We start from the raw sequence: 23,504 nt of genomic DNA on the forward strand, positions 1-23,504 counted from the left end.
CAGAAATCAAGGATGGAGTCTAAGACCCATATGCTCTAGAGTGGTGCAGAAATGGTGGGAACATCTGAGAATCTAAAGGGGCCATAAGTAGAGAAGACAGACAGCCTATAGCAATCTGCAGGTACTCTATTTATTCAAGACTAAAGAGGGCAAATGTCACCTCATATCAGATTGCATCACTGGCCAGATCCATCACCCACATACTCAAATTCCTTGGTACAATCTAAGATCCACAAAATTTAAACACAAGTGGGAAGAAACCCAAATTACTGTTGTTAGTTTCCTTCCAGCTAGTAGGCTGGGACTCTAAACAGAAAATATATTGAATTATGAAAAAGAAAATTATTTATTTTCTGCACACAGTTGTAGACTGAGATTTCTACCTATGATATTCTCCAAGCACTTGGTTCATGCCTCTACAATAATATTATCATTGATTATCAGTATTGGTAATTATCAGTTAACTGTGTATTTCTTTTTTTTTTTTTCCAACGTTTATTTATTTTTGGGACAGAGAGAGACAGAGCATGAACGGGGGAGGGGCAGAGAGAGAGGGAGACACAGAATCGGAAACAGGCTCCAGGCTCTGAGCCATCAGCCCAGAGCCTGACGCGGGGCTCGAACTCATGGACCGCGAGATCGTGACCTGGCTGAAGTCGGACGCTTAACCGACTGCGCCACCCAGGTGCCCCGTAACTGTGTATTTCTAAACTAAACTAAGAGACCCTGGACACTAATAACTATGTTGTATTCCCCCCTTTTTTAAATCTCTGGCACTTAGCATGATGTTTGGAATATAGGACCCTCTTATGCAATATTATCTGGCATGTATGTATACATGAGTAAATTATGTTTTCTCCTACTTGTAAAAGAGAGTCTGCTAAGAAGCACAGGTAGGCTTATGAAACAGAACTGCCATGAATAGCAATAGATGCTAAGAAGTTATGGAGAGGAGTGTGATTTGCACTCACCAGAGGAGATGACTTTTAGTGAGTTAGTATACTTTTTAGAATCCTCTTCAGAGTGACTGCCCATGGGCATGGATTTCTTCTTACAGTGATGATAATTTTCTAAAATTAGACCATGATGATGCTTATGGTACAACTCTGTGAATTTACTGTGAACTATTGAATTCGTACATTTTAAACAGGCGAATTTTATGATCTGTGAATTATATCTCAAAATTGTTTCTACAAAAAACACTTCAATAAAAGGGCACAAGGAAAAAAATTACATCAGCCTAAAAAGCACATAGTCACAATAAGTAATTGCATAATAGAACAGACAAAGACTGTATAAGGCAAAAGAAGTCTTCTGGGAACCACCATACCCTGGAGACACAGTGAGTGACACCACTGCCAGGAAGAGACCTTTCAGCTCTGGTCCTGTCTCTATCCAGGCTGGAACAAGTCTTCTCATAAACTTGGTCCTCCCCCGGAATCTAAAGCCTCCTCAGCTTTCTGAGCCTAAAAGAGACCAGCAAAACTGCTGTAGAAACTCTGTAAGTAAAACCATTTTGTTCGATGAAAACGTTTGACTGTAGGCAAGCTGAACTTTTTTATCCACAGGAAGAATTTCCTCACAATGTGCAGAATTAGATTAGATAGTGAGATGGTGGGCTGATATGGACAGTAGAATTTATAGAATTATTTACTCTCAGGAAACCTGCAAAGAAGAGGCATTTTGTTCTGCCCAGCGTACGTTGGACAGCCTGTGGTTTGTTAAGCAAATGGCTCTATTAGAGTGCTTATATGTTTATCATAAGAGTGCTTATATGTTTATGTTAGTGGTTTGGTGCTTGAGAAAACCAAAGAGGTTGTCAGGAGTTGAAAAGTCATTTCTAAGCCCAATTATGCCTACTAAAAATTTTTTAAAAATACCAATTTTGAACACCTACTGCATGCCAAGCACAGTATTAGGCACTGTATACAGTCTACCTTCTAGATGGAGAAACTGGATCAAAGAAAGTTTATACTACTTGTACACAAAACAATAGTTTTCGGGAGCAGGAGTGTTGAAGTTTTTTTTTTAATTGGGTTTAAAACCCCAAGTCTGACATTCATTAGCTGTGTGTAATTCTGAATATGTTTCATAACCCCTCTGATACTCAGTTATCAGGAAAAGGGAATCAAAGTGAATTTAATAATACTTGCCAAATGATGTTGTAGTAAGCATTGAAAGAATGTTTCTCAAGTGCTTAGCTCTGCAACATTCACAAAATAAGTTCTAAGAAATGGTAGCTGCTGTTATGAGTAATTTTTTTTATTATTATTGCTATAAAGAGTCTTAAAAGTAGTTATGTTTAAGCAAGGATCTGAACCCAGGTCAGTCACATGCTACAGTGATGCCATGAGCAATGGCTTGGACAATACTGATAATGCTATATGCTCTGTTTCAGCAGCTAAAGACATAGCCACAAGCTATAGCTCACAACACTAAAACGAAAGAAGAGCATCACTGTGATCTGAGAGGGCAGGAAAATTAAGAGACTCTAGCTTATATCTCACATGTGAAAAGGAAGGTTGTACATGGATTGGAGAGGACGGATTAAACAGATTCCAGGGTGATGGCAGCATGAAGAGTTGTTTGGGGGAATTTTGGTACCTCTCCCTAATAATATCTATTAGTCCCCCTTTATTCTTTGATATGAACAGATAAGTTTTCCAGTTAAGAAAAGCACAATGAAATGCAACTTCAAGTACCCACTACAAACCACATTGCTATTACTTAGCCTTCAAACATAAACCTCCTCATTCTCCAGTTTTTGACATTTTAGAAGTAAAATCAATAAATATTTTAAAAACATTTGCACGTAGGGGATGAGAGGGAGAAGATTTTGTGTGTGTGTGTGTGTGTGTGTATGAAGGCAGTAACTCTGATTAGATTATTTGTTCGAGTTTGATGTCATTTACTGATAAATGAGGCAGAAGAGAGAGCACCAGGTTTGGAATGGGGAAAGGAATGAGTTCTGTTTGGCTCATATTGAGGTGGAAGTGTCTGGGAGATAATGGGTGGGGTATGCCTCAACGGTAGATAAAGTAGTTTATTCACCTTTTATTCACTGGCACTTAGCAGAGAGCTTGGACTTGTTCTCCAAACTGCTGCCTGTTAGTTTTCCCAAAACGCCTATTTGATCATCTCACTCTAGTTCCATGATTCATTACTGCCTTCGAATTTCAGCCCAGACATTTTACCATGGCTTCAAAGATCCTGTTAACTTTTGAACTGTAGAACTCAGGAAAAGCTATAATTAGATTTCAGATTTACGCATCATCTAGATATAAGTGCTATTTATAGCCTTGGGAAAAACTAAGATATTCCAAAGAGAGAATACTGGACAGCAAGAAAAGAACAGGGGTTTCTTGAAAGAAAAAGACTCCTAAAGAACAACTGAAAAGACAAAGAACAAAACCACTGTTTGATAAACAGATTTTTAAAAAACCTACAGAATTACTATCATTGAAGCTAATGAAGGAGGATTTCAAAGAAAAGTTGCCAAAAACTGTGAAAATTTGAGATGAGGGAGAGGAAAACAAATCTGAAAATAAACATTTGGACCTGATATTTAGAAAGCCATTGGTGACATAAGTTGGAGAATTTCCTGAGTCACTGGAAAAAGAACCCAGATTGTCACTGAAGGTGAAGGAAAAATAAAGCCAGGCAGATGGTCCTTCAAAGAACATTTTTGTCATTGCAAAAGGTAAGGCAGTAACTTGAGGGAGAAACAAGGTTTGTGTTTTATTTCACTTACTAGCAAAGCACAGTGGCCAACTGTGAAAGATGGTCAATATATTTTAGTTGAATTGAATGTGTTGAAAATTATCTATATAAATGTGTGGGAAGTTTTCATTAATGGTTTGGGGTATAAGTTGAGTATTGAAGTGAAGCTGCATAAAAGGAGCCACTGGTACTATTGAAGATACTAAAGAAGGAAAGGAATTTTCTTGGAGTTAAGGGAGAAGAAATGAAGAATGATTTACTTATTCATAAAATATTTGGAAATGCCTAGCTCTTGGTGCTCTGCAACTAAGGAGAAGTTCCTTCTCCTTTCTGTGGAATGCAAGATATTCATGTCCTGGCCTGTGAATTTCTCTAGCTTACCTCCCATGTCACCCAGATCATTTTTACGTCTCCAGAATTTTAATTTTCTTGTAGTTGTCCAACAAACTTTCTGTGCTATTATTTCATTCAGTTTCTGTTCATGTTGTTATCTATGTCAAGAACACCCTTTTCCTCATCTTCATCCTTATAAACTTACATTCATCCATCAAAACTTCACACAATTATAATTCATCTTCTTGGTTAAGAGTTCTTGGAATAAATTCCTCTTGACACACACAGACACATTCATGTATACGCACACTCAGAATCTGTCACTCCACACTATTCTGTCTTATCACTTAGAAATACCTTATCCTGTGTACTCTACAGCTAGTGGTATTTCTTTGACTCCTCCTATTATGCAGTGTGCCTACTACAGTGCCTCGCATGTAGTACGTGTTCAAGACTGGTAAGTTTTCTTTTTCACAGGAGTCACTGGGCTCTTATTAAAGATAAAGTTTTCAGCCTTAAGAAGATGAGGTGTTGACAACCTCTCTGGTTTTCTCAGGCACTAAACCTCTTTTATTTTTCTTGCTTCATATCCTTAGTGCTAAAACAATACCCAGTGAGCTCCCAGTTTGATACTATAATGAACTAAGTGTTGATGATGGTTGATCAAGAGCTTAAATGGAGTTGTTGGCTATGAAAAGGAATAAGGAATCTTCTATGTCTACACCCAGCATGGATGAGGAGAGGGTACAGGAAGACCAGCTGTAGAGCAACGGAAAGGAAGGAATTTGAGGGAGTTCTCTTCCCTCTGCCAGACTCAGCTCAGATTAGTTCAGCCTATACTTTATGTTCTTATTCTAATCACTCAACAAGAAAGGGAAGGGGAAAAACTGACAAGAAGAACAAAAATGTTCAATGAATAAATTGTTTGAATTAATAAAATAATGTAAAGTGAGCCATGGAGAAATAATGAAGAAAGAGAAATTATTCAGATAGCAATTTTTAAAAATGAACTCTTGGAGTGCCTGGGTGGCTCAGTCAGTTGAGTGTCTGACTTCAGCTCAGGTCATGATCTCACAGTTAGTTCGAGCCCCACACTGGGCTCTGTGCTGACAGCTCAGAGCCTGGAGCCTGCTTTGGATTCTGTGTCTCCCTCTTTCTCTGCCCCTCCCCCACTCACGCTCTGTCTTTCTCCCTCTCTCAAAAATAAATAAACATTTTAAAATTAAAAAAAAAAAAGATCTCTTATAAAATTTCCTGGAACTCAATAACAAAAGTTACAACTCAAACATTGCATGTCATAGTAATAATCATCGTAAAAGTCTTCATAATAGCCAGACTTGAGTGACACATATGGAGGTGTTCTGCACCTCCATAACCCTCTTTGTTATTCACCACTATACACTAGATGGTGAAGTTATTTATCAACAGTGCTATTATTTCTCCCTCACTTGATTTTAAATTCTTTAAGAGAGATTTTGTTGGTTTCTAACACTACACTATGCATAAAGTAGGTGCTCAGTTAATGTCCCTGAGAGTATAAGTCATGAGCAAAGGAAGAGATATTATAGATTCATTCTGGCTCAACACTTCCACATATACCATTCTAAAAGCTTTGATTGAACACTTCCTTTCTACTTACAGAAAGCATAGCAATCTTTCAATCACTTATTTTCCTGAGAAGCCTTCTCAAGATACCCCAAACCTTTTATACACAATTGAACTGTTCCCTTTTTCATAATTACTCTAGCTCCCATGGACCCCAGGAAGTTGCTAATGTCAAAAACTGAGACCTGCGTTCTGGAAATTAATGGTAAATACACAGGTCAAGGACTTGTGGAAAATGAGATAATAATAATAATAATAATAATAATTTAAAATAAAATCATCACAAGTACTATTAATTTAACAAGTAGATTTTTAGATTGCCATTCTGATCAATATATATTTTTTAAAAGCTAAATAGAGTTACTAAGAATGTTTTTCAGAAATCAATGTGTTTACAAAAAGTGCTAATAGAATTTGTTAAACCACAAATTTGGTAAACTTGTTAACTTTCAAAATTTCACAATTAACTGAAATGCATGCCAGTTGAACAAATCTGTATCCAATTCATTTCTGTGTAATGTTGGTTGTATCATGACACTCAATAAACAGTCATTGGAAGCAGTGTCAAAAAGAAAATGCTCCCTTTCTTAATGAATATTCCCTTTCTGTCAACTTTTATTTCTATTAAGAGGTTGTATAATACATTTCTGACAGTGATTTCATTGGTTCCCTGAGGATATTCTCATGACTCTAAACTGTAGTCTAAAGTTATAGTTCACTCTTTGGGTCAATTCATGTAACTTAGCATTTCTTTTTCCTCTAATTTTTCATTGATCTCAATTTTAAAAAGTTCCCAATTTTTAAAACTAAGATTTCTTTAGGGAATCCTTGAGGCACTTTATCTGGGTGAACTTGAGTGGTTGGGAAACACTTAGGTTCCCCTGACAACCAGTTACCTTACTGACTGAACCCTCTCCAGTCATAGCCCTAATGTCTGTTTTCCCAAGACCCCCTCTTCCAACTCATACATGCCCATCTGACTAGCCTGCAATTCTGTACTCAATGAAAAAAGAAATGCAATGTTCACAGTAAAGTTAATATCTTTTCTTCCAAAGCAAAATAGTAAAATTCTATTAAATATCTCCTGAGAAGTATGTCTTAACAGAATGTAAAACAGCTAGTCTTCAGGCAGATTGAAGAGAGGAATATATTTGAATAAGGCAGCATGCTATACCATATGGGGGGCAGAGGCCTCTGTCTCTATGGTGGTAGATCTGTGTTCTAACTCCATTACCCAAATGAAACACCAGATGTTATACTGCAAGTGTCAATTTAAAGATTAGATACCATAGATATCTGCACATGACTGCACCCAGTGCCTAAGCCATTTATTATTATTTCATATGTGTTGCTTTATATCATAACCATCTCTTTCTCAATATTTTCTGGCTTCCCAAATTGTAAGCTTATCTGTCTCCTATACTTAAGGCTGATGTACTATCGTTGTTCCAACAGTCCCAGTCTATTTTTCTCTGGTGCCAACTACACAGAAAAACTAAACTGCTACCTCTTTATCACATTTGGAAGTCCAGAAAGGATGAAATATTATTTTTTAAAAAAAAATTTTTTTTTCAACGTTTATTTATTTTTGGGACAGAGAGAGACAGAGCATGAACGGGGGAGGAGCAGAGAGAGAGGGAGACACAGAATCGGAAACAGGCTCCAGGCTCTGAGCCATCAGCCCAGAGCCTGATGCGGGGCTCGAACTCACGGACCGCGAGATCGTGACCTGGCTGAAGTCGGATGCTTAACCGACTGCGCCACCCAGGCGCCCCAGGATGAAATATTATTGACCTATGTTTAGTAGGGTGTCTTCACTTAGTCTAGTCATCTCTGGCTAGACAAGTGAGGGAAAAGGTCACATAGTATAAACATAACTACCAACAAAGGGTCCCAGGACAGAAAAATGATGGTCTGGGACACATACAAGAATGATACCTACTACAGAAGTTGAAATCTTACAATTCCTTTATCAATTTAAGTGAGTAATTCACTTTTACATAGTATATAAATATTCATCTTTGGTTTGTTTTTGATAACATTATTTATAATTAGATTAATACAAAAAATATAGTTGTTGTTTCAGAGTTTCATCTTGGAACTCTGTATTTTTATTTTTTTTTAATTTTTTTTTCAACGTTTATTTATTTTTGGGACAGAGAAAGACAGAGCATGAACGGGGGAGGGGCACAGAGAGAGGGAGACACAGAATCGGAAACAGGCTCCAGGCTCTGAGCCATCAGCCCAGAGCCTGACGCGGGGCTCGAACTCACGGACCACGAGATCGTGACCTGGCTGAAGTCGGACGCTTAACCGACTGCGCCACCCAGGTGCCCCAGAACTCTGTATTTTTAATCCAGCATGTCAAACTTCCAGAATATCACATCTACGTCCATCACTTTCCTGCTAACTGGTGTTCCTGGGCTGGAAGTCTTCCACACCTGGATCTCCATTCCTTTCTGCTTTCTCTACATAACCGCCCTCTCAGGAAATAGCCTGATTCTCTTTGCCATTGTCACTCAGCCCAGCCTCCACGAACCCATGTATGATTTCCTCTCCATGCTGTCCACCACTGACCTCGGCCTGTCCATATCTACCCTGGTCACCATGTTGGGTATATTCTGGTTTGATGCCAGGGAGATCAGCTTTAATGCCTTCTTGTCACAGATGTTCTATATTAAACTCTTCACTGTCATGGAATCTTCAGTGTTGTTGGCCATGACCTTTGATCATTTTGTGGCCATCTCTAATCCACTCAGGTATGCCACCATTTTAACTGATTCCAGAATAGCTCAAAGTGGAGTGGCAACTGTCATCAGGGGGACACTAATGCTAACACCAATGGTAGCACTTCTTAAAAGACTGTCCTTCTGCCACAGCCATGTGCGCCACCACTCCTACTCCTACTGCTTCCACCCTGATGTAATGAAGCTCTCGTGCACAGACACTAGGATCAACAATGCAGTTGGGCTGACTACCATGATCTCTACTGTTGGTGTTGACTCAATCCTCATCCTCCTTTCTTACATTTTGATTATTAAGACTGTCCTCAGCATTGCATCCCCAGAAGAGAGGAAGAAAGCCTTCAGCACATGTATTTCCCATATTGGGACTGTTGCTATTTTCTATTTTCCATTGATCAGTCTGTCCTTTGTTCACAGATTTGGGAAATGAGCCCCAGCCTATGTTCATACAATGATTGCTAACACCTACCTCCTGATCCCTCCTGTAATGAACTCCTTCATCTATAGTGTGAAGACCAAACAGATACACAGAGCTATGATAAAAATTCTCCATTCCAAAGATACATAGAATCATAGAATTCTAGTGGTCTACGTTATGATTTTAAAAACAAAACTTGTGATCATGAAACAAAAATTTAAAATTAAATCTGGAATATATGTAAAACATCAGCTACCTTGACCCTTTATTTTACAGATGAGGAGACAGAGACTTGAAGATAGAAGGGATGAATGGTGTAAAGTCCTAAGTCTAGAATTTCTCCCACCCACCACTGTTTGTTCTAAACTGTTTATCCTGCCAACAGACTATATCTTCTTACTTGGTCCTCTTTATAGCAGTTAGAATGACACATTATGAGAAAGCCACTCCTTTATGAGAAATAGGTAGTATTTTCTTAACTGTAATAATAATTTTTACTAACAGGGGCGCCTGGGTGGCTCAGTCAGTTAAGCAATTGACTCTTGCTTTCAGCTCAGGTCATGATCTTGCAATTACTGAGTTCAAGCCCCACATCAGGCTCTGTACTGACAGTGCACAGCCTGCTTGTGACTCTTTCTCTCCCTCTCTCTCTCTCTCTCTCCCCCCACACACACTCTCTCTCTCTAATAAACTTAAAAAAAATAATTTTTACTAACATTATTTCTTTTGACTAGTCATGGTTCTTAGTGTTTTTTTACATTTATTAACACATCTAAAACAATATTATAAGGTAGTTATTTCTTTGATCAATGAAAAAACTGAGGCACAAAAATGTTAAGTTACTTGCTTAAACATCTCATAAATAACACAGCATACTTCACATGCATGCAAACTGACTCCAGGATCCCCAACACTCCTAACTTCAACTATATTTTTACCTATAATAATATAATACATATATAATTATATATACACATACATATGATTATATAGATATAGATATAGATATAGATATAGATATAGATATAGATATATATCCATGTAATTTGTATTTGGGTGACATAAAGAAGCAAAACAGGGGCGCCTGGGTGGCACAGTCGGTTAAGCGTCCGACTTCAGCCAGGTCACAATCTCGCAGTCCGGGAGTTCAAGACCCGCGTTGGGCTCTGGGCTGATGGCTCAGAGCCTGGAGCCTGTTTCCGATTCTGTGTCTCCCTCTCTCTCTGCCCCTTCCCCGTTCATGCTCTGTCTCTCTCTGTCCCAAAAATAAATAAACGTTGAAAAAAATTAAAAAAAAAAAGAAGCAAAACAAACAAACAGACAAATAACAAACAAAAAAACCCACAACTCTATCCTTTAGAAATTTTCAACCACATTATGGAGAAAAACCCCAAAATAGAATTTTCTAACCTGAAAAGTACAAATGTATTTCTACCCGATTGTTCTTTCCCAACTAAACATATTCCAGAATTTCTCTTTGCTTTCCACCAACTTTCTGCCCCAGCAGAAACTGAAAAATGACTAACAACTGCAAATGAATTTCACTTTGTATCATTTACTTGGAAATGTTCAATTTGTGGCCATATGCTTAACATAGAGGCTTAATCCAACAAGTTAATTATTTTTTCCAACCTGGGTATGTCCATTAATTCTCAAATATTTACAGCACATGTTTCAATGACACATTGATATCACTTGGTAAAGTTGGCCCCTTAAGGTGGTATCAGTTCCAGCAAGGAAGGAGTAGTCCGTCATATCTACAGGAAGTTTATTAGGTGACAACAGTACTATAATAAAAAGGATGGTGTGAAAATTCTCAGTATGTTTGACAATAACATTTTCAGTCTCAATTATTGCTGGTCTTCACTTCCCTGATCTTTGTATGCTGGAAAGTTCCAGGATTTTGTTCTCAGACCTGATTTTCTCTGTTATATTCCCATTTTTGGTTATCTCATCTAGCATAATGGCTTTAAATACCATCAACATGCTGGCAAATCCCAAACTAATATTTATAGTCCAGACTCATATGCTATATATCAGTACTCCTACTAAAATGTTTAACAGTCATCTCAGATTATCATGCCCCAAACCATATCCTAATATTCACATAACCACATCTTCCCTAACTGAGAAATTCTATTTTTCATGTTGCTGATATAGAACTCTTGGAGCTATTTCTGACACCTGTCAGTCTTTCCCACTCCACATCCAAACTATCAGCAAATGCTGATGACTCTTTCTTTCAGATATTCCACATATGGATATCTGGAATCTAGCTTCTTTAAACCACCTCTGATGCTACCACCATGTTCCAAGCCAACATTATCCTGGACCTGAAATATAATAGTCTCCTGGTAGATCTTTCTTCAGCACTTTTGCTTTTTTGAAAAAAATGTTTATTTATTTACTTTTGAGAGAGACAGCAGAGGAGGGGCAGAGAGAGAGGGAGACAAAGAATCCCAAGCAGGCTCCACACTGTCAGCACAGAGCCTGACTTAGGGTTTGAATTTACAGTGAGATCATGACCTGAGCCAAAATCAAGAGTCAGATGCCTAACCAACTGTGCCACCCAGGCACCCCACCACTTTTGCTTTACTATCTATTTTACCCATGGTAGTTAGATTTTTCCTTTTTTTTTTTAATGTTTTTATTTATTTTTGAGACAGAAAGAGACAGAGCACGAGCAGGGGAGGAGCAGAGAGAAGGAGACACAGAATCTGAAGCAGGCTCCAGGCTCTGAGCTATCAGCACAGAGCCCAACGCAGGGCTCGAACTCATAGACTGTGAGATCATGACCTGAGCTGAAGTTGGACGCCCAACCGACTGAGCCACCCAGGTGCCCCTAGAGTGATTTTTATTTTTAATTTTAGAGAGAGAGAATGCATAAGCAGGGGAGGGGGACACAGAGAGAGAGAGAGAGAGAGAGAGAGAGAGAGAGAGAGAGAACCCCAAGCAGGCTCCACACTCAGTGTGGGGCCCAGCACAGGGCTCAATCTCACAACCCTGGGATCATGACCTGAGCCAAAATCAAGAGTCAGGCACTCAACTGACTGAGCTACCCAGGCACCCCTAGAGTGATTATTTTAATACATAAAAAAGATCATACCACTTCCTCTGTTCAACATATCCCAGTGTCTTATCCAGGGAAAATTCACAGTCATTATAATATCTCATGAGGATCTATATGATTTAACTACCCTGTACCATCCCAATTTCATCTCCTACTACTCTCCCCTTTATTCATTCTACTATACCCGCACTAGCCTCCAAATATTTCCTTAAACCCACCAACCATACTTCAACATCGAACTTCTCACTTTCTGTCCTCCCTACTTGGAATGTTCTTCCCCAAACACCCTCATGGCTTACTGCCTCAACTCATGCAGGTCTCTAAGTGTTACCTTACTACAGGGCCCTTGACATTAAAAATAACAACAACAACACTCACGCAATTCCTGTCTGCATTCACTCTCTTCATTACCTATTTTGTTTTTAGTCCCTGGTATTCCTCTCCCCCACCAAAATAGTTATTTATTCTCTAGTTTCCCCATTACAAGGTAAAATCTTTGAGAATAAGAACTTTGTTTCATTCATGCTGTCTTCCAGACCCCAAACTAGGGTCTGCCACATAATAAAATAATAACAACCCTGGATGACCTGGCTCTATTTAGGTCTCAAGCCTCATCACCTGCCCTCTGTTCAGGGCTGCAGGCACTACAAACCACTTGCATTTCTTACCCGTGATTGCTCTGGGTCACTTACAACCCTTTGCACAAGCTGTTACCTCCCTCTGTAGCACCCTCACTATCTCCCTTCTCCTGACTTAGAATAGAAGTGACTTAATCTCAAAGGCATTTCCTGACTTCTCAAGTCCATCTGGTGTCCTTTCCAGGTGCTTCTGCAGAACTTTGTGCCTCTTTCTCAGGACATCCCTTTTCAGACCCTACTGTAACTACTTCCTCACCACAGATTCTGTGCCCACTTCCTATGACCAGGGACTATGACTCATTCATTCACTGTTGGAAAGAAGTGAAAAAGTTCAGATGATGTACATTTACAGACTTGATATTTATTTGTTTGTGGGGGAAGAGGAAGGGAAACTTAGAGAAGAATGATGAGGTACACAGAGTCCTAAAAATCAGAGTAAGAAGGAACGTCAGTCTAAAAAACCAGATAGCCAAGATGATCATAGTACTTCTACAGATATTTCTCCCCTACCTCATCACCCCCTACATACACACTAACCTATGGACAGACCCACTATCCAACAATCCTGGAAACTTGGAAGCTTTTATCACTAGGAAGTGGGTAATTTGGACAATTTGGGAATAGGTGATTTGAAGAGCAAATGTCACCTCTGACCAAGGTAGACAAGCTCATAATGAATTAGAAAAGTTCCTGAAAGCTGAGGTGAGTAGTATACACATAGCTGCTATTGTAGCTACCTGAATTCATACTATAAGTAAAAATCCTTAACTGTCCTATAAAAAGTCCTATAAAGTCCTATATGATCCAATTCCCTATTATCTGATCCTATCTCCCTATTGCTCTCCTCTTTGTTCTCTCTGCTCAGACACACTGGCCTCCTTGTTATTCTAAACTCCCAGATACACTCCCCTCTCAGCTTTGTAGCTTCTGTTCTTCTTCCTCAGATAACCTTCCTCAGAGATCTCCATGGATATATTTCTCACTGTCTCCAGGCTTCTCCTCAAATGTCTCCATTTTGTGAGATATTCCCCCAACAACTTCATTTAAAATTTCAACTTTCATTCCTGGTGGTCTAGTGGTCCAGGAGCTCAGTGCCTTTTTGTGCATCCCTTCACCCTCTTTATGAAGAAACTGTTCTCAAACAGTTTTTTCAACTTTCAGGGGCACCTGGGTGGCTCAGTCGGTTAAGCATCGGACTTTTGCTCAGGTCATGATCTTGTGGTCCATGAGTTCGAGCCCCATATCGAGCTCTGGGCTGACAGCTCAGAGCCTGAAGCCTGCTTCAGATCTGTGTCTCCCTCTCTCTCTCTGCCCCTCCCATGCTCATGCTCTGTCTCTCTTTGTCCCTCAAAAATAAATAAATGTTAATTTTTTTTTTAAATTTCAACTTTCCACCCTAATATTTACCTATTCTCTTCTTCACTTTTTTTTTCTCTTTAGGTAGTCATAAGAAGAAACTATTTAGTTTCACATAATAACCTTGTACCATGTGTCCCTCTTACCAGGATGTATAATTCATGAGGGTGGACTTTTAAAAAAGAATTTTGTATTTCTTATTACATTGTAGACCCCTGATAAATATTCATTAAATGTGAGTGAATAAAGAATCAGCACACCTAGTTCTCCAACCAGTATTATCACGAATAACTCTGCAACCAAGGCAAAGAGCCTTTATCTCATCCATGCCTTATGTGTGCACCTAACACAGGTGCAATAGAGTGGCTTCCCTACTTCAAGGTCTATTTCATCAACTGAAAGAAAAGCTGGGAATGAAAATCTGAAGAAGTACACGCCCTTATTTTGACTTATGGAAATTACTGGTTTTGTGTACCCATCTTGGCTTTTAAACAGGATGTGAACTCCTAGAGCCCAAGGACATAACTATAGATCCATATTGCCTGTCACGTCTAGCAAAGTGATTAATGAGGAAACGCTCTAACCTCTGTTGCTAACTGGGGAAATGTGAGTTATTTGGAAGAGTGTGGATAGATTGTCTAAAGCCCTGTATGTGTAACTGTGGGAGTGACGGAAGAGTCAGTGCCCTCTTGTGATCACCTCCCCTCATACACACACCTAAAACAGTGGGATGGAACTGTAGAATGTTATGCTAAGTGAAATAAGTCATACAGAGAAAGACAGGTACCATATGTTTTCACTCCTATGTGGGTCCTGAGATCCTGTGACACCCACATGGACATGGAGATACTGTCCCCTGCCTGCTAAGCCCCAGGGGCCTCAGTTCATACTCCCACAGTCTGTCCCCATGGGCCTCCTAGGCAGTGCTATAAATAGGCCTGTGAAAGGGAGAGCCAGCTCCAGCTGCGCTCTCTCTCAGTAGGACTGCATGGTTTTCAAGCGAGTGCACTCTCGCCTGGGGTCAGGAAGCCAAAATTCCTGCCATCCTAAGAGACCTTGAGGACACCATAACTGTCTCATGGAAGGAGGGGAAAGCCCCTTTGTCCAACCCACATCTTCATGGGCCGAGAAGAAATGTCCCAGAGCACTGGCTGACAGTCCAGAAAGGCAAGTAAGAGTGAATGCAACAGCCACATTCAGACCCAAAGAGAAGCTGAAATTGGTCCTAGACAGAGGTCACTTTAGGCAGAAGGCCAGACAACATGGGAGAGAGACATGAGGTCTTCTGGGATAGGTAACTGGGGAGACAAGATAATGGTTCAAAGTCTTAGACTGTTACCAGCAAAGCAGAAAAGATGCCCTGCGGAAAGAGGAGTCAGGAAAGGATCCAACTCTGTGGCCAACAGAGACCCTTATATCTGTGGGTACTCACATAGTAACATGTGCAAGAGGTTTTGGGAAAGGGGAAATAAATTACTGTGTTCCCCCTACTCCCCCTCCATGACTTTTCCTTCATTTGGGGCCCCATTTCTCTTGGAAACCAAGGTCCAATGAGCTGGCCTCCCTCCAGGGAAGTTTCCTTAGCATTACCCATACTTTTCAGCCTGACTTGTTTCGATTTCTGAATCTCCCACCCCAAGCTACCTATGATAGATACATAGATGACTGGATGGATACAAGACATAAGCTATCTTTCATCTCATTGAAGGATGCAATTATCTGTCTATGAAAAGGTCTTTTCATTCTCTGACAGAGGCTTGGGGCTAAGTTTAGGATTTCATATTTGCCAAGGAGAGTAGCTATTATGTCTTTGCATAAGATCTGAGGATAGGGAGAAGAGAAAATAGTGGTCAGAGGTATGAATTTGTGATCTTTGACTTGAGAATTTTGTGACCTTTGACTTGAATTTGTTCTCCCTTGCTTATCCACAATGAGGATAATACAAGTCACATCTTTTAGTTCCCATTTTATCACACAATATTTTAAGACTGCTGGTCTCCAAACCCTCCCCCTTAAAGCCAAATAAAAGAGAGACTCCCAGTTGCAGTAAGGACTCAGATTAGGAGTGAAGAAGAATCCTGAGAAAATGAACAGGTTTACCTAACTATCACTGATGAAGACACCTGCAGAGTTTCCCAAAATTCAGAGGCCCTAAGTGAAATAAGGGCCAAGACTTGAAGCCAAGTCTTTGGCTTTTTAGAAACAATTAGCTCTAAAAACCAGGGCACCTAGGGAGCCTAGCAAGGGAAAGTGTTTGATGAGGTCAAAGCCCAGGTATGTGGGTGGGAGGGCAGGGGCAGAGCCAGTGGGGGGCAGGACAGGGCTTCCAAAAGCAAAAAGTTTCCCCTAATATGAATGACTTGTTGGCAGAGGTTTCAAAAAAGACAAAGCTCTAGAAGGGTTAGGACTCAACCTAAGATCTCCTTGGGGTAAGGAATATGGCCTTGGAGGCAGCTGTCTTATGTGGAGATACACATCAGCCAGGAATAGAGAGAAGAGCCTTCACAAGGGACAATGCCAGGCAGCTAGGATCTGTTGGAGGCCACATACCCTCATCTGCTGGAAGCCAGGACCTTCATCCCCAGATAAGTCAGTGGAGGGAACTACTCCCAAAGGAGTTTCCTTATTTTCCTCAATAGATTGACTTGTGGGCCTCTTTTCCTTAGTGTTGTTTTTTTTTTTTTTCATTTTTAGAAAATTCCTGTTTTTGTGTTTCTTTCTTCCCTTGCTGGCCTTAGACCTAGGGACCTAAAATCCTGGAAATCTGAAGCAAAAAAAAAAAACCCAAAACCTATCCCCATTGTCTTGGTATACCCATTAATCCCTTCTCTAATTCCTACTTAATGTTTAAAAACAAAAGGATCATTTCTCTTCCCCTCCCATGCATTAAATGCACACTTTATGCTAACACTTATCCCAAAATTCTAATAATTTTGTTACTTGTCTATCTTCCACCATAGACAAGGCATCTGAAGGGCAAAAGATATGTCTTTTATCTCTGTGTCATGAGCATCTAGAAAATTGCCTTGTACATAGTAGATCATATAAGTAGATGCTTATAAAATGAATGAACAATTGAAGGAAAGGAAGGGAAGGAGAACACACCTGTAAAGGGGTTCCCAATAGGGTATCTGTTAACACTTATCTGAGAAAAGGACCACCCAGTATCCAGACAATGAAGGTGTGGGCCAGGAGTCTGAAGGAATTTGGAAAGGATACATTTTGGGATAAGCATTGTTCTCCCCAGGTTCCCTTTAAAAAATGTAAACGGACCTTGCGAATAGTAACTGATAAATGAATTTTTTTATGTTTATTTATTTTTGAGAGAGAAAGCACGAATAGGACAGGGACAGAGAGAAAGGGAAACAGAGGATCAAAAGCGGACTCTCCACTGACAACAGTGAGCCTGATGTGGGATTCGAAATCACCAACTGTGAGATCATGACCTGAGCCAAAGTCAAACACTCAACCAACTGAGCCACCCAGGCTCCCTGATAAATGAATTTTAACTACCATTTTCCCTTTGGAAGAGGACTTTAGAACTTATGAAAGAGTGTAAATGGCTTGGAAGAGTGGGAGGAAACAGTAGGAGAGGGAGAGCTGAGAAACATTCAGTTTCCAGGATTCCAGGGCTGGTCTCTCTGATTGTGCTCCATGTCCTAGCAGGCTAGCTGGCTGCCAGTGTGACCTCACCCTCTCCAGTGCCCCCTACTCGGTGCCAGCTATGAGTTCCTGCAATTTCACACATACCACCTTTGTACTCATTGGTATCCCCGGATTAGAAGAAGCCCATTTCTGGATCGGCTTCCCCCTGCTTTCAATGTATGCTGTAGCAGTGTTTGGAAACTGCATCGTGGTGTTCATCGTAAGGACGGAGCGCAGCCTGCATGCTCCCATGTACCTCTTTCTCTGCATGTTGGCAGCCATTGACCTGGCATTGTCCACATCCACCATGCCCAAGATCCTCGCCCTCTTCTGGTTTGATTCCCGGGAGATTACCTATGATGCCTGCATTGCCCAGATGTTTTTTATTCATGCCCTCTCAGCTATTGAGTCCACCATCCTGCTGGCCATGGCCTTTGACCGTTATATAGCCATCTGTCACCCACTACGCCACGCAGCAGTGCTCAACAATACAGTAACAGCCCAGATTGGCATGGTGGCCGTGGTCCGTGGATCCCTCTTCTTTATCCCACTGCCTCTGCTCATCAAGCGGCTGGCCTTCTGCCACTCCAATGTGCTCTCACACTCCTATTGCGTGCACCAGGATATGATGAAGTTGGCCTATGCAGACACATTGCCCAATGAGGTCTATGGTCTTACTGCCATTCTGCTGGTTATGGGCGTGGACGTCCTCTTCATCTCCTTGTCCTATTTTCTGATTATACGAACAGTTCTACAACTGCCTTCCAAGTCAGAGCGGGCCAAGGCTTTTGGAACCTGTGTGTCACACATCGGTGTGGTTTTAGCCTTCTATGTTCCTCTCATTGGACTCTCAGTGGTTCACCGTTTCGGAAAAGGCCTTGACCCCATCGTGCATGTTCTTATGGGTGATGTCTATCTACTTCTGCCTCCTGTGATCAATCCCATCATCTATGGTGCCAAGACCAAAAAGATCAGAACTCGGATGCTAGCTATGTTCAAGATCAGCTGTGACAAGGACCCTCAGGCTGTGGGAAGCAGGTGATCTTTACCACTTTTCCTTATCCTTAGTGGCTTGACATAATGATTTCCTAATACTAGCTTATTTCTAGTTGCCTATTTAATGATTTTTCCTGCTGTGGCCTCCAAATGAGGCTACCATGATTACCTTTCATAGGAAATTAGTTTTTATTAATTAAAATTCACAATTTTGGGATATAAATTCTTGAGCATCACAGCTGATGGTATAATTGGCAATATGTAGCAAGAAATTTTTAAAACTTATATGCTTTAATGCTTTCTCACTTTTGGAAATTTATCCTAACAAAATATCCCTAAATGCTGAAAGCAGTTTTTCATAAAATAGATTGGCTACACCACTATTAATCATATACTAAAGATTACAGGATATAATATATAAAAGTAAGGAATAGTAAATTTGAGTATGGTCCATTTATTTAATGAAATATATGTGGAACAATCCATATTAAAAGAATATTATGTGACCTTTAAAGACTCTGCTATAAAATGAAACATGCATATAATGTTAAAAATAAAATAAAAAGGACACATGATTGAAATTAACTTCAAAAGCAATCTATGCCTTCAAGGAAATGTGCTCAAATTAGTGACTCATTTTAGTTTTGACTTTCTAAATTTATCTATTATGGATGTCTTGTTTAAATGACATGTATAACTTTCAAAATGAAGAAAATGAAACTAATAATTTACACAAACCTAAGCTTGTCAAAGACCTCATTGTTGGTTTACTATGCAATATCTGAAAATTTATCTAAGCCCTACATAATAATGCTAATGAACCTGTCTTAAGTGCTTACCATGTTCTAGGCACTATACTAACTGCTTTAGAGATTTTATCTGATCTTCACAACAATTTTGGGGGGTAGGTACCATTTTTGTCCCCCATTACAAGTGAGAGAAATGAGCCTTTCATTAACAAGATAACTAAGTCATAGTTTGTGGGTGCTGTGCCAAGATTTGAAATTGAGTTTGATAACCAAATATAGTTACTTAATTTCCACATTATATTGCTTCCTGTTTAATAGATTCCATTTATTTCTTCAGCCTGTGCAAATCCTGTTTTCTCTCTGCTGTGTGTCTTCTAAGATGAGTGACTTTGTGTTGAGAGATAACCCTGCCCTCATGAGCAACAAATCCAGATTGCTCTTCGTGATTTATAGTCACCTTTCATGTTCTACAGCCTGTTTCTTTCCAGATTAAGGGAGAGTAGTTTTGTCTACTTATAGATTACATCTTCTCACCCATATCTCCCTTCTGTCAGTATATCCTGTATCTTTTAAACATTTCATATGTGTGGGTTTTAACTTAAGTATAAGACAATAAAATTTTATTTTAAATTTTGCTAAGTGTTATGCCTACTGTTTTTATATTTATAGAATCCTATAAATTCAGATTTGAAGATGCAGGAGATTCTCTAGTCTACTTTCCTAGTCTACCACAGGTATTGTTTGTACAACTGTGAAGATGCTGAATGCATCTTTTCTCAAGGTGGGATATTTCCATTTTATGGTTGAAATCAGATCTGATGAGAAGCTGAAACGTGACTACAATCATTGGGTCTCTTAGTAGCTTCACTGAATAAATGTTGGGTGGGAGATTTGGGTGGATATCATCCAATTGTGATTCCCTGCTCAGAGGCAGTCAAGTGGCCTCCAAAGTCACACAGCTAATCAACACAGATAGACTAGGACTGAGAGAAAGAACTAGAATGGAAGAAATGAGTGACTTCCCTAAAGAAACAAAGAGATGCCCATTCTCTGTAAAAGTAGAGATTCAGGTATTGGGACTCACCCTAAATAATGAGGACAGGAGACTCATTTAATGAGACTGAACCTCATTATGTCTCTCTCCACAACCTCCATCCTCTTCTATCTTCCTATGTATTACTCAACCTCAAATCATACCCTCCCACCCTAGTTCCATATGCCTAAGAGCATGGCCATATTGACAATTTAATAAAGTATGTATCTTTTGCTTTTAAATCTCTCATGGTATTCCACTGCAGCCCAACTTACTCATATTCTATTGCCATCTCCCCGACCCTTCCCTTTGCCCTAAGATTTTCATTTTTTTCTTTTAAACACTGCTTTTATTTTTTGTAAGTTTTAATTTAAATTCCAGTTAGTTAAAATACAGTGTAATATTGGTTTCAGGTGTACAATATAGTGATTTAACATTTTCATACAACACCCAGTGCTTATCACAACAAGTACACTCCTTAATCCCCATCACCTATTTCACCCATCCCCCCACCCACCTCAATTCTGGTAACCATCAGTTTGTTCTCTATAGTTAAGAGTCTGTTTCTTGGTTTGCCTCTCTCACTCTCTCTCTCTCTCTCTTTGTCTTTGTTCATTTATTTTCTTAAATTCTATGTATGAGTGAAGTCATATGGTATTTGTCTTTCTTTTACTAACTTATGCTAAGTGAAATAACATTTTCATTTTTTAAAAATAGTCCAAAGACTGGGGCACCTGGGTGGCTCATTCCGTTAAGCAGCCAACTCCTGATTTTGGCTCAGGTCACGGTCTCAAGATCATGAGTTTGAGCCCCATATCAGGTTCAGTGCTCACAGTGCAGAGCCTGCTTCATATTCTCTGTCTCTGTCTCTGTCTCTCTCTCTCTCTGGCCCTCCCCCACTCACGCTTGCTCTCTCTCTCTCAAAATAAATAAATGTTAAAAGAATTGTTTAAATAAATAAAAAATAAACAAAAGTAGTCCAGAGACTTGTTTGCCAATATTCACAGCAACACTATATTCACAGTAGCCAAAAAAGTGGAAACAACCTAAGTGTTCATTAACAGATGAATAAACAAAAGGTGGTATATACATACAATAGAATATTATTCAGCCATAAAAAGGAATAAAATTTAGATACATATGACAATATAGATAAACCCTGAGAGCATTATGCTAAGTAAAACAAGCTACACTCAAGAGGACAAATACTGTTTGATTCCACTTACATGAATATGTAGAATAGACAAATTTATAGACACAGAAAGTAGAATAGAGGTTACCAGGGGCTGGGGGAACGGATGATGAGGTGTTATTTAATGAGAACAGAGTTTCAATTTGTACTGATGAGAAAGTTCTAGAAATAGATAGTGGTGATAGTTGCACAACAATGTGCAACTAATTTAATGCCACTAAATTGCACACTTAAAAACCTGCTAAAGTGGTACATTTTGTGTTATGTTTCTTTCACCACAATAAATGGTCACCAAAGAAAAAAGGCAAATTTTTCATTAGCATTATCAATTTTTTATCAAGAACATGTTGAAATGATTGTATTTTGGATATACTGGGTTAAAGAAAATACCCTTTTATAAAAGTAACCAATAAGGATGATATTTAATCTCTTGTATTAAGGGAAGGAAAGAGCTCTAGGATGGGATTTATGAGCTCAGAGGTATAGTTCCTATTCTGCCTCTAGGTGGGTGACCTTGTCTAATTCACATAATCTCTCTGAATTAACTCTATAAAACAAGGTGATTAAATTAGATAATCTCTGAATCCCATCCCATTCTAAATATAATGTGCTCTGAACATTGAGAAGTCTTAAACAATTCCAAAGGGCCTGTAACTGAAAACCTGCAGGGACTCCTAGAAACTGCCTTCTGATTCACATTAAGACAGCCAAGCCCCTTCCCTGAGGCCACACCTGCTATTTGCCCAAAGGTAGTATTTATCAATTCTATCACCAACCCCTAATTCTGCCAATTAAGACTCTTTCAAAACTCAAAACTGCTCTCAATGGCAGGGATTTTCCACCCTAGAAAATATTCACAAGTTCCCTAAAAGGAAGCTCAATCCAATAGAAAGAGCAAACAGTTTTGTGGCTCATCAAATCAATTCACCCTCTGTGAGCCTTGTTTGCCTCATCTGTTCTTAGGGATAATAACACTATCTACCCCTCAGGGTTTTAGTGAGAATTATGTGCAATAATCCACATATAATGCTTAGCACAGTATTTAGTACATAGTTTGAACTCAATAAATACTCATTATTATCATTACCATGGAGAGGGCAGTGGGTGATAATCCCTGACTCACAGGGATATTGAAGGGATAGAAATGTGGTTTCTGTCTGTGCCAAGCAAGCCACAGATTTTTTGTAAACAGTCATCTAGCTACATTAGCCTGGAAACTTGGAGTTTAAGAAATGCGCTTCTCTCTCTCTCTTTCTCTCTCTCTCTCTCTCTCTCTCTCTCTCTCTCTCTCTCTCTCTCACCAGGACTAAGTGTGGTAGAAGGGAGAAGTAAGATTCAACTGAGATTCAAATAGGATTGATATGACTAATCTTATGTACAAAAGGAAGAAAACCAACAGAAGGTCATATTGTTCAAAGCTGTCCCAGGAAATTGTGATTGCATTCTAGAATGTGGCAAACTAAAGGGATAGTTATGGCCATTGCTTATTCCTTGTTCACATGGGCCACAGTCCTGGGAGAGTGTTTGACTTCTGGTTCCCATTGATCTGAAGGGCTTCCAGGAGGAGGCCCTCTGGGTGCTTGCAGAGCTGAGTCAACTTAGAGAGGTGATCATAGGCAGCCCCTGCCGTGAGAGGCCTCTGGGTTTCAGGCAAGTGCTCACTGAAATGAGAGTATCTTTCCCAGTGAAAAGGGGTCTCCAGGGACCAAGGATCATAAAAACACTGCCCTGTTCCCAGTCATGTTTATGTTGGCCTGGTCAGTGGAGGGCACTTGTTTAGGTAGCCAATTGCCCTTGAGAGTCAGAGTCTGAGGTTGTCTGGTAAGTAGGATAGTTTCCATCCCCCAGTAATTTCATTTAGTCCCCATCTCTGAGCAGCAAATCATTTGCTCCAAACTAGATTGACAAGAAATGACGACTGAACATAAATTTGTTTCTGGGGACAGAGATTTCCCCAAACTTTTCTTTTATTAGAAGAAAAGATTTACTCTCAATCCACATTTAT

The 23,504-nt window shown here is 39.6% G+C and overlaps 2 protein-coding genes across 2 annotated transcripts; both read left to right on the plus strand.

Moving 5' to 3' along the window:
* Positions 1–1,275: 1,275 nt before the first annotated feature.
* OR51E2 (olfactory receptor family 51 subfamily E member 2) lies at positions 1,276–18,680 on the plus strand. Its single transcript, XM_040489132.1, has 2 exons — positions 1,276–1,501; positions 17,551–18,680. Exon 2 carries the CDS (start codon positions 17,609–17,611, stop codon positions 18,569–18,571), a length of 963 nt encoding a protein of 320 aa, XP_040345066.1. The 5' UTR covers positions 1,276–1,501; positions 17,551–17,608; the 3' UTR covers positions 18,572–18,680.
* OR51C1 (olfactory receptor family 51 subfamily C member 1) lies at positions 8,020–9,320 on the plus strand. The gene is given in 1 exon segment (XM_040489136.1): positions 8,020–9,320. A coding segment is annotated over 1 exon segment (951 nt). The 3' UTR covers positions 8,971–9,320.
* Positions 18,681–23,504: the final 4,824 nt, after the last annotated feature.

The sequence above is a fragment of the Herpailurus yagouaroundi genome, unplaced genomic scaffold, assembly GCF_014898765.1.
Source record: "Herpailurus yagouaroundi ecotype Mexico unplaced genomic scaffold, PumYag 180, whole genome shotgun sequence".
NCBI lineage: Eukaryota > Metazoa > Chordata > Mammalia > Carnivora > Felidae > Herpailurus > Herpailurus yagouaroundi.